General features: G+C 45.5%; 1 protein-coding gene across 6 annotated transcripts in view; it reads right to left on the bottom strand.

Moving 5' to 3' along the window:
* Window positions 1–400: 400 nt before the first annotated feature.
* The window catches only part of RAB3IL1 (RAB3A interacting protein like 1), a 74265-nt gene continuing 62171 nt past the window's right edge, over window positions 401–12494 (bottom strand). For 2 of the 6 annotated variants that reach the window (XR_005293701.2, XR_005293698.2), the window contains 3 exons: window positions 11695–11807; window positions 3716–3791; window positions 401–887 (listed from right to left, as the gene is read on the bottom strand). Coding sequence is in view for 3 of the 6 variants with exons in the window: in XM_038407164.2 (XP_038263092.1) it covers window positions 11719–11807 (89 nt within the window). In the remaining 3 variants the exon portion in view is untranslated. The remainder of the gene's footprint in view (window positions 888–3715; window positions 3792–11694; window positions 11808–12494) is intronic. The other 4 variants (XM_038407164.2, XM_038407162.2, XR_005293699.2 and 1 more) reach the window with 3 other exon arrangements.

Here is a 12494-nt window from a genome sequence, read left to right on the forward strand (position 1 = left end):
GTTCTGCCAGCATGGGCCCCCTTTAACCTGTCTTGCTGAGCCAGGCTCTTAAAACCTCCTCTAACACACACACACACACAGAGGCAGGGCCACACCCAGCTGCAGATCAACTCTGGAAAGATTCATCTTAAGGGACTTGCTCCAGCACTCAGATGTCCACCTCCCTTGGAGTACAGACCCAAAGATATATTATGAAATTTGCCCCCTGCCTCAATGTGAACAGAGGCGTCCACACTTCTTCAGTTAGAAATTACAGAAACCGGTTTTAATAATAAACAAAACAAATTTTATTAACCATAAAAGACAGATTTTAAGTAATAAAAGGGTTAACAAACAGAACAAAACATATTACAAATCAAATGAAATCAAACATGCAAACTAAGCTAGTTTCATTAAAGAAATTGGTTACAAATGGTAGTTCTCACCCTAGATATTGTTGCAGACAGTTTGCAAAGTTTCTGTGATTCAGAGTTCCAGTCATATTCCTTTTCAGACTAGACCCCTGTCTCAGTCTGGACTCCCCCCTTGCCTTCAATTTTTCTTCTGGGGCAGACAGGCCATGGAGACACAAGGAGTCCTGTTTACCTTCTTCCCCACCCTTAAATAGGATTTACATAAGGCGAGAATCCTTTGTTTCCCAAACTTTATCCCCCTTCCCTTACAGTGGAAAGTTAAAGAAGTCCCAGATAATGTTTTAGTATCAGGTGACAAGATCACCTGACTCTGGAGGATCACAGCGTCCATGAGTCAGTGGCAGTATGGAGCATCCACAGGAAGGCCAAGCTTTTCACAGTCCATTGTCTTCGCTGATGGGCCATCCGCCCTGTCTGGCTTTTCCATTGTTGTACCTGAAGTGTTAGCAGTGGGCGTCACCCAAAGTAGCATAGCTGAAATAAAGATACATAGTCAATATTCCAAACTTCAGATACAGAAATGGTACAAATTGGGTAACCGCATTCAGTAAATCATAACCTTTCCATCTTGCATAAAGTATATCTCAGTTATGTCATATTCATATCATAAGCATATTTTCATAAGGAATTTGGAATGGAATGTCACAGCAACCAGATCACTGCACTCTTGTCAGGAGTCCACGATTCCTGTTCCCCTTTCGTGACCGTCCCACATAAAGCAGCAATCATCCCATATAAAGCATACTGAGTGCATTTCATTTACTATCCTGTAATTTTCTGTCATTATCAAAGTAATTACACCTATGTTCATGGTTCTAGTTGCAAAGGGTATCATCTAATCTTTGGTCCTAACCCAAAGCCCAGTGAAATTAGTGAGAATCTTTTCATTGATTTCAATGGGTATTGGAATACGCCCTTTATCTGGACTTAGGGTGATCAGATGTTGGGACAGTCCCAATTTTAGGGAACTTGTCCGCGTCCCGACCTTACATCGGTCAGGATGCCCTTTGTCCCGATATCAGGACCATCCAGACCACAGCCGCGGTGCCACCACTCACCGCTTCCTGAGGCAGCTCCCGGCACACACACCCCCACCCCGACCCGACCCACGACTCTAGGAGCCAGAGGGATCTGCCTGCCGGATGCTTCCCAGGATGGGAGCCACCCCAGGTAAGCACCGCTGGGACTCCCCACTTCACCTACTGGCAGGTCCCTCCGGCTTTTAAGTGTGGGGGGGCTCTGCGTACTGCCGGCACCTGCAGGCCCCGCTCCACGGCTCTGGCAGCTCCCAATGGCATTTTTCCCGGCCAATGGGAGCCAAGAAGTTCAAGCTTGTGGCGGGTGCAGCACGTGGAGAGTCTGGAGAGCCCCCTCGCTGCTCTGACACTAGAAGCCAAAGAGCTCCCAACAGGGCTGGTGAGTGCAGCCAGGGAAGGGGGCAGAGTGTGATGGTGAGTGTCTGGGAGGTGTGTGGGAGCGGGGGGGGGGGGGGTGCTGGGCTGTGAGGGTATGGGGGCGCTGGGCAGTGGGGGAGGTTTGTGTGTTTTGGGGTGCTAGACAGTGGGGGCCTGTTGGGGGTGCTGGGAAGTAGGGGAGATCTGTATGTGTCAGGCACTGGGCAGTGGGGGTCTGTTTGGGGCATTGTGTAGTTATGGTGGTGGGGCTGTGGGGAAGGGCACTGGGAGGGAGGAAGGGAGGGAGGGGAAATCTGTGTGTATTGGGAAACTAGGGAGTGGGGGGGTTCTGTGTGGGGTGCTGGGGAGCTGTGGTGGGGTTGTAGGCAGGGGGGCACTGGGCAGGGTATGTGTGTGCACAGCACTGTGCATTTGTTGTGGAATGGTTGTAGGGGGGCTCTGGGCATAGTGGATCCAGGAGGCTCTGGGCAGGGGAGCTGTGTGGCACAGCATGGGTCCACCCCCAACAGGAAGGGGCATGCTGGTAGCACAGGGCCAGGTGGACCAGTGTGCCTCTGGCTCCGGTCGGGGCTGTGCACCTGTGTCTGTCTCTTTCCCCCCGCTCACCCAGTGTGTCCTGATATTTCACTCTTACGATCTGGTCACTCTATCTGGACTCAGATCTTTTAGTTCCATCAGGACACAGGCTAGAGGCTTCATGAATCCTGTCACCCTGCTGTATCAAACAGTGTCTCCACACCAAATATATTTATCTCCAGTGGAAGAACTCATACATGACTTCACTATCTGTGAATAATCAAGGACATAAGCTTATAATCAGCAAGTATTTGCTCATCCATTTGTAATCACAAATGAACATGAACTAGACTGAGGTCAATTTATTTTTAAACTTGAGCAAATTCTTGGGTTGATTTGGTTTTTTTTTTAACTGAATTCACCTAATTCTTCCCAGTCCAGTTCTGTTGTAGACACATTAAGGAGGGCAGCCCCCCAACCTGAAGGAAATACTCACCAGCATCTACACACCACACAACAAAAACACTAACCCAGGAACCAAACCCTGCAACAAACCCCGGTGCCAACTCTGTCCACATATCTATTCAAGGGATACCATCAAAGGACCTAACCACATCAGCCACACCATCAGGGGCTCGTTCACCTGCACATCTACTAATGTGATATATGCCATCATGTGCCAGCAACACCCCTCTGCCATGTACACTGGCCAAACTGGACAGTCTCTAACATTCAAAAACCAGTAGGAGAACACTTCAATCTCCCTGGTCACTCAATAACAGACTTAAAAGTGGCAATTCTTTAAAAAAAAAAAAACCCTTCAAAAACAGATTCTAACAAGAAACTGCAGAACTGGAATTAATCTGCAAACTGGACACCATCAAATTAGGCCTGAATAAAGACTGGGAGTGGATGCGTCATTACAAAAACTAATTTCCCCCTACTGTTACTCACACCTTCTTGTCAACTGTTTGAAATGGGCCACCCTCATTACCACTACAAAAGTGATTTTTCCTCCCTTGGTATTCTACTGTTAATTGAATTGTCGCAGTAACATTGACCCCCCACTTGGTAAGGCAACTCCCATCTTTTCATGTACAGTGTATTTTCCACTCCATGCATCTGATGAAGTGGGTTTTAGCCTACGAAAGCTTATGCCCAAATAAATTTGTTAGTCTCTAAGGTGCCAAAAGTACTCCTCGTTGTTTTTATTAAGGAGGATTTTTTTTTAAAAAAAAAATGGAGAGGATTCAGAGAAGAGCTACAAGAATGGTTGAAAATCTGGAAAATATGACTTACAATGAGAGAAACACTCTTTTTAGGTTATCAAAGAGAAAGTTAAGAGGAGACTTGACCCTGGTCTATACTTACACAGTGAGAAAATTTCTGAGAGCAGAGGTCTCTAGCTGGCAAAGACATAATGAGATCCAGTGGCTGGAAGCTGATGCTAGAAAAATTCCAACAAGAAATAAAATGCACATTTTGAAAAGTGAGAGCAATCAACCATTGCCAAGGGATGTCTTTAAATCAAGAATATATGTTTTTCTAAAGGATATGACAACATAGTTCAACCACAAATTACTGGGCTTGCTGCATGAATTACTGTATCTAATGCATCCGATGAAGTGAGCTGTAGCTCACGAAAGCTTATGCTCTAATAAATTTGTTAGTCTCTAAGGTGCCACAAGTACTCCTTTTCTTTTTGTATCTATGGCCTTGGTTATGCTAGAGGCCAAGCTGGATGATTATAACATTCCTTTTTGGCCTTAAAATCTATGAATCTGTGAATATACCTGTGTCACCCAGTACACCAAAACAAAACAAACCATTTTTTGAGTAGTCCACACACAAAAAAAGCAAATGAACAATTTTCTGGCTGGCAGAAACTGCTATTTATTTCATTTCAGAGACAGTTATTAGCAATTGGAAATTGGTGTTTAAGATGGAATTGTGTAGTACTAAGAGAAACACTAGATTCTGTTTGGCAGTGTATCTATTCTAACAATTTTACCATAAGAATTAACGTCAAAAAGTTAGTAAAGCTGTGTATGTTTAGACATACTCCTCTTTGCAGGAAGAGTTTATATTGGTTTAGCCATCTGTAGTCATAGCCAGATGTGAGAGTTTCAGAGAGGTACAAATCCCATTTTTCAGAAATGGTAACTGGGGCATCAAAGCATGACTTAGATGCATGTTCAGACATAACCAAAGATACACATGAATTTTCAATTGATCATAAAAGGGTACTGAAATTGATTGAGGCAGACATGTAGGCAAAGACATTTCAAAAATGGAACTCTAAAGTAACGTCTAAAATACATGACCTGATTTTCAAAAGTGCGAGCACCCATTGATCTCAGTGCCTGGGCTTCTCTCTCTTGATCTCTGCTGAAACAATTCACTTGACATCTGACAACAGTCTCCCTGAATTTGGAAGGTGAAAGTGCAAATTCTGTAGGTACTAAGGCAACCCAGTGGAGAACGTCCACATGGGGGAAAAAAAACCCTGAGAATTATCCTATGCTTCTTCCCTGATTCATTCTTTGATGTGGTCTCTCATCAAGGTTTGCTACATTGGGACCACATCCTTGAGGAGCTCAGAAAAAGTTCATCTGTCTGGTGAAGCTACAAAACAGGCAGAAGTATACTGTGTATCATCAGGCGTATTCTCCTCAATGACCACCTCCTTCCCCCTCCTGCTTGACTCATTCAGAAATTTCACAGTCAGAGCTGTGCAAAATTCAGCATTCAAGTCTTAACCCTTTGCAGAGTAGTGAACACCAGGTCCACGTACATATTCCCAGATGAAGGTTCACATGGTTCCCACATCTTTGGAGATTTATCAGAACAGGTTGGACAAACACCTGGCAGGAATGGTCCATTCTTGGTCCTGCCTCAGATGACCTCTCAAGGTCCCTCCCAGTCCTACTTCTCAATGATTTAATGGAGCTGAATATTTGCTATGAAGTTAGACCAGCACCCCCAAACAAAGCTAGTCTGACACAAGTAGCTGCTTTGTAGACATCCTTGCGCTCCAATCCCTTGCTCTCATTCATGTCTCTCAGTCCTGCTGAAGCTTATAGGCAACCCTCAATTTTCCAACACAAATAAACCTCTAATTCAGTGTGAATGGGGGAAAAACTCTCCTGTATATATTATGATGGGACTGTGATACTGCAATTCAGTATTGTTATGTTGCAGTAGAGCCACATTGTTTAGTTTGTGGTGCAGTGTCCCAACCTCATGATTTTCTTTCTCCCCACCAGCCCCCATAAGGCCTAAAGCGGGTAGAACTATGGTCTTGTGGTTAAGGCACTGGTTTGGGGGCTTAGGAGATGTGGATTCAATTTCTGGCTGTGCTACAGCCTCCCCCAATGACCTTGGGCAAGTCACTTAATCTCTGTGTGCCTCTATTCCCAATCTTCTGCTTCTATGCTATATCCTTTCCTCTCATTTTATCTTGTTTATTTAGACTGTAAGCTCTTTGTGGGAGAGCCTGACTCAGTCTACACGTAGGGTGCCTAGCACATTGAGGCCCCAGTTTCAGTTGGCACCCCTATGCACTAAGGAAATAGAAATAAAGAATAACAAGCCCAGACTCTTTCCTGTTGTTCTTTGCTTGCCAGGGAGAAAGACATGGTGTCAGAACAATATTTTGAAATTTTGAGTTTGGCTGACATTTCTGTTTGCACGGTGGAGTATTCACAAAGCAAAAGCAGGGAATGTTGCACAGTTCTCCTGGTGACATCTGTGAGTGAATCACATAGGGAGGAGGAGGATGTTTATTAAGGAGAAAGCTCCTCGGGGTGGTTTTGTCCACAGGTGTGGTAACCAGCTATAATAGGAAGTGAATAGACAAAAACATCAGGACAATTTTGTAATTCGTTTGTCCAAACTGGTTACGCAAAATATGTACCTGTTACTATGTGAGGCCAATTCCATTCTCAATCAGTTACACGTAGGTGGGCAAAATCTACTGCACATCCAACAGAGGGTAAAGATAAGTTGGGGGTAGGGGATTGGGGTTGTGCCATCTCTCAATTTACACCAGTGTTGATCTGGAGTAACTCCATTGATGTCAGTGAAATGACTCCAGATTTATGCTGGCGTAAATGAAAGCAAAATCTGGCCCTATGGGTGTAACTTTCACTCGAGAATATCATCAGTGGACTTAGGGTCCAAATTCCTTAAAAACACACAAGTGCACAAATCTGTGTGTGTAAAATGAGCCTGTACAAACAGGAAGCCTGGTGCTAAGTGTTTGCACACTGACACCCCCAACTGCACACTTAACTGGCACTTGTAGGAGTGTTAACAGTATTGCCAACACCAAAAGCTAAGAAATCATGTGTCAGACTCCAAGAAAATCACAAGACTGGTCCAAAAATTCATGAGATTTTGTTTTAAATTATACTGTGTTTCATTGTCTATCTTCTGAGCAACCCTGCCCACCCTGTGTGTGTGTGTGTGTGTGTGTGTGTAACAAATCAGTGTTGTCAGCTCCCCAAATGTATAGAGTGAGGTGACTTTGGCCCCCACTGCAGGAGCTCTCACTGACTGTGTGAGTGCAGAGCTTCCAGCTTCTGCCATCTCCCCAATCCCCAACCTTCTAATTCATGTATTCTGTGTCCTTCCCAGCCCCACATCTGCCCCTTCCTCAGCCTAGCAATTAATTATCCACCCCCCAGCCCCCACATCAATTCTCTTCCTCCAATCATCACATCTGCCTGTCCCCTTGCCCCCACATCAATTCTGACCTCACATCAGTTTTGCCTCCCGCCACCCAGCCTAACCTTTGCTCCTCCTGCAGCCTCAAGGCTTCTTCACCCTCCTCACCAAGGCCTGGAGTAGGGGGTGCAGCTGCAGCAGGGTCCCCTTCTTGCCCCTCCCAGCCCTGGTGTTGCAGGGATGGAGAGGGAAGTGGGAGGACCAGGGAGCACAGAAGATTTACCCATTATTCATGGGAGGGGAGTTGCCCTGAGCTGCTGGGTTCTTTCAGCTACCTTCTCCTCCCTCTCCTCCTCCAGGCCATCCCGCAGCTAGTGAGAACCCCTCCTCTGCTCCCTCTCCCCTACCAAAACCTAATCTTGGCTCCTTATGGGAGGGGAGACGGCTCAGCCTGCCTCAGGCAGCAGCCCAGATTGGCTGCTCTTTCCAAGGAGGTGGAGAAGTGAGTAAAGCAGCCAGTCAGAGGGGTCTTACTCCAGGCATGTCTGTAGTTTTTGAGAAAGATGGAGCTCCTCAAGTCAGGGTAAGACTGGCTTAAGTGTCAACTAGCATCAAGTTACTCCCGAGGAAATTATGACCGTCGGCAATTCAGGATTGTCTAGGTACTTCGCAAGTTTTTATAGAATTTACTACCCAGGAGGATTATAAAAATCTGTAACTGGCATGTGTTTCATTGGGCAAGATCAATCCCCTTGGCTAACCAAGCCAGCGATCAAGACATGAGGAATACATGGACCAAAAGACCAGGAAGCTAAGGGGCAAATCAAGGGGTTTAAGAATCAAGTACCATATTCTGCCCTCAAGATACATGCATGTCACTCCCATTGATTTCAATGGAACTGTTTATATAGGTAAGATCTGACCCTCAGGTTACTAATTGTCCCCTCAGTTAGTGTTCATGGAAGTAAAGGACTGCTTAGGCAAAGTACAGGTAAGGCTTCTCACATAGCTCTGCCAGTGCACCTCAGACCTGTCTAGCAGCACTCCTGACATTAGCCCTTAGCAGGGTTGGTGTGAAAGACTGGAGTTACTTATCACCTGATTCAACTCTCAATGAAATCAACATCAACTGTCACTGTCACTGAATTGTCAGTGACTGCTCTGGGAATTGGATCAATCTTAATTCTTATCACTTTGCCAGATGGCTTTCTGCACTAATAACTTGCTTGGCCTGGTGACCTGGAAGGTCATTAGAGGTACTGGAGGGTTTTCTCAGATTTTGCAGCGGGATGAGAACAGATTTGGCTAAAGAGTGACTGACATTTGCACTGGAAAGGATTCTCAATGTGATTCCCTAACATGATTAGATTGTGAGATTAGCACGTTGAGCCAAGGGAGCTGAGGACAGATGGAGTCTGCCTCTGAATCACATTACCATCTGTCTCTCCTGCTAGAAGAATGCTTACAGTCAAGAAGTGGAGATTCAAACAAGAAATATTGGCAGCCATTAGGCACTTACCCAGAAACTCTCAGAAGTTTTGCATGAAGAACTGAGTGTTCTCTGGAGCCTGTAGATACCTTCATGAGCTCTCCAGAGATCAAGTACATCCTCAGTAGCTCTCCATAGATGACCTCTCTGTCTTCCCTTTCAGCCTTTCCTTTAGCAGTTCCTCCACTTTACTCTACAGGTCTGTTAGAGTCCCTCAGGGAACTGTTCTCGGCCCCCTCCTCTTCGCCCTCTACACATATCACGGGGTGACCTCACTCAATCACTTACCAGGACTGGTCTGCTTTGCCAGTGTGGCCTGCTTCAATATCCTCTCGATTTCCTTTTCCCACTCATCTCTGTGTCTTTTTCCAGGCTGTAACCATGTATGAAACCACTGGGACGACTTGCAGAACAAGGTACTACTCAGCACGAGTAAAGATGGCAGAATGCAACACTCATTATAGTCAGTGGGCATTTTTCTGTATACTTCATCAGGCGTTAGATCAGACCCTTGGTCATGAGAAGGCAAATGGATGTATCCAGTGCTACACCACTCAGCTGCCACCTTCACTTCTCTAGGTGATCTAGGGCTACTCTCTTTTGAGTGTACCCTTTCCACTACACTGTGACTGAGAGCTAATCTTCCCAAGATTTCCCCTTTGCATTCCCTCAGTCCCAGACTATCTGCAATTGAGGCCAAATTGCTGAGGCCACAGTTCCAGTGCAAAATTAGCCTTAAATCGGGGACAATCTCCATGGCTGTGTCTATACTGGAATTTGTTTATTCACTACTACCAGTAGGGGAAGCACTAGTGTAGACCCGATTCGAGGCATCTAGTGTGTATCATCTAAGCCTGATCAGAGCAGATCTACATGGCACAGTGCTTAAAATGCCAGAAGCCAATGGCACGTTGTCTACACAAGGGCTTCCACCATTGCTATCATGTCTGGAGAGGAATCAGAGGTAGCAACAGTGGCCTGGGATTTTAGCAAACATTTCCTAGTGCAGATGAGTCCTCTGTCCTGCTGTCAAGTGCCAGGCTGTTTGTGACTGACAGTTGATTACCCTCTAACTACTGGCTTGCAAACTTTTCAGAGCAAGGTCCAAGTCCTCCTATGTGTTTATATAATGCCCATCAAAATGAGGTGCCAATCTTGACTGGGCTGTACTGCAACACAAATAGTAGCCCAATGTTAAATCTATAACTATGGGCTGATCTTCCTTGCCCTCCCTTTCTTACCCCAGATTCCCTTTTCCCCCAAACAGACCCGTAACAATGTGGTGCCACTGATTGCTGAGATCTGAAGGTTATCTTGATGTCTGTGCTACAAACTGTTGCCCTGACCTACCAAGGACGTTATGCAACTTCAGTGGGGTGACTGTCCATTTACTTATGTTACAGCTCACTTTAACCCCCAGATAATTCAGACAACTATGATGTGATACAGGACAAAGTTTGGCTGCCTTGACAGCTGGGGTGAAGTCTCTGTTTTAACTGATATCAGCCTGGTTGATAGCTCAGTGGCCCTCTTTTAAACAAGCAAACACTGAAACACTTGTCCAACAGATGATAGTTGTGCGAGTGATGGTGCAACTGAGATTGCTCCTATGCAGGAAATCCTATGCACCATGTGGGAGCAGAACTGACAGTAACTCCCTGCAGCCCTCAACACGGGGGGAGGGAGGGTGCCAAGATGGGGACAGGAAGCATAGGAGGTAGCCAGTTACCCTGGGGGCAGGAGGAGGCATAACTATCTAACACAGACTAGCCTACTTGTCTGCTCTAATCAATATTGGACCAACACAGAACCAGCCCCCAGATGAGGGAACCCTTTCTCACTCCCGTGTGCTCCCTCCTACCCTCCCCCCAAAACCCCAGTTTCCAATGCAGACAATCTAGCCCATGACTTCTAACCTGACAATGACTTTTTAAGGAACAGAGCCAGGTCCTGGTTGGTAGTATCTGGTGCCAGGCTATCTGCTTTGCCTGATGCTATAATGATACATTGCTCCATGTTCTGCAGGGATCGCTGCCGTTTCTGCATTTCAGCCAGATTGAGAGTCATCTCCTCACATTCCAGAGGTTTATACGTCGCAGTTACGTTGGAAACTTTGTGACGTACCCGCCTCTTAAACACTCAGCATTATCTGTGCTCTTGCTCTGCCCCTCTCACCTTCTCTTTATCTGTGGCTGAAACTGAAACTTGCATCTGTTGATTCCCAGTAACACAAATCTCTCCTCTGCATCTCTAAATCTGCCTGTTTTAGAGTCTGTCCAAATCTTTGGTGATGGGGGCGGGGGGGACATGGACAGGAAGGACAGTCCTAGGGGAATTACTGTCACTGGCCAGCTAGCATCTTTAGTCTTGTAATCTCACTTTCTCTCTTCCTGTCACTCAAAACTGATGTTAAATTTCACACACACGTGCACATGCGGGTCCACCACAGAAACTAATAGAAGTGTATGAACCCCTTTCACGCACTTGAATGTAGTGCAGCCTCAGCAACCTGGTCATTTGAGACCGTGCAATTCCATCATTTGAGACCGTGAAATTCGGTCCTTACGTGAACATCCCCTGCTAATCCAATCTTGAGTTCCCTCCCAGCTCTGCCAGTGCACGTCAGTCTTAACCTGAAGTCCCCCTACTCGCCAGCTATATAGGTCCACTAGACTGGGAGTCAGGAAACTTGGGTGCTAGTCCCAGCTGTACCACTGCCTTGTTCTGTGACCTTGGACAAGTCACTGCACTGTGCCTCAGTTTCCCCTTCTGTAAAAATCAGCTAATGATACTGACTTCCTTTGTAAAGCACTTTGAGATCTAGGGTTGAAATGAACTCAGTATTAATATAATATAGTTATTTCATTTCTGGGCTTCCCACACAACTCTTAATAAATTCAGTCCTGACCGACAGCTTTCCTGCTGTTCCTGGTCTGGGCTCCCCACACTGCTGTGCCAACGCATCTCAGTTCTGAGCTGCATCCCTCACCAATCTAACATCTGAGCCTCAACACCACCTATTTATTCCAGTCCTGGAGCTCTTTAGACAGATACCTCCCTATGAATTGTTTAACAGATTACTAATATGAACCAAAAGATTTCCAGGCTAGGATAAGCCAACCCCACAACAAAACTCATCTTACTTGTGTCCAAAATCACATTTGAATCCTAATGCTATTTTAAGGAAACTTACCTGGATCTTCGTTACCTAAGTCTTTCAAAGCTGGCAACCTTGCAAGTGTGAGCTCAGCGCATTAAGCAGCATGTGCGGGGGAGGAGAGGATTGCTTCAGAGCATTGGCACCTGCTGAGAGAAGGAAGAAAATGGCCACCTTGGGGAAAAATGCTTTGCCATAATGTTGGCAAACAAAGTTAGTTCCCTGCTCTCCAGGTTCCTTTCAATGTGCAATGGAGCAAGTGTTTCAAAACAAGCCAAGAGATTCAATTTCAAAGTAAATATAAATAAATAAAATATACAAATGCAACAGAAAATTGAAAATGTAAATGAAAAGAGTCAGGCAAGTCCGAAGTTAATGTCCTCATGGCACCATTAATTCCACCACTTTGAAGATGCAGAATAAATATTATAACGAGTAATCCAACCAACTATAAATGTGGCCAAGTTATACAGGATTTAGTGGTATTTCTATGGTGCACATTAATTATTAGTACTAGTATTTATGTGTAACACAATAGTGCCTAGAGGCCCCAGTCAGATATCAGGGTCCCGTTGTGCTAGATATTGTACAAATGTCTAATAAGATTGTCCCAGCCCCAAAGACCTTACAATAAGATGAGATACAACAGGTGGTGGTAAGAAACAAGAGCACGGGGAGGCCCAGATGACAGTGAAATGATCCTATTTGATATAATGTACAGTAGCACAGTCTCAGAGCATCTCACCCAACTGGTGTGAGGTCGGGAAGTATTACTGTCTCCATTTTGCAGATAAGGAAACCAAAGCACAGAAAGGTAAGGGACTTGCCCAAGGTCA

Source organism: Dermochelys coriacea, chromosome 6 (genome assembly GCF_009764565.3).
Source record: "Dermochelys coriacea isolate rDerCor1 chromosome 6, rDerCor1.pri.v4, whole genome shotgun sequence".
Lineage (NCBI taxonomy): Eukaryota > Metazoa > Chordata > Testudines > Dermochelyidae > Dermochelys > Dermochelys coriacea.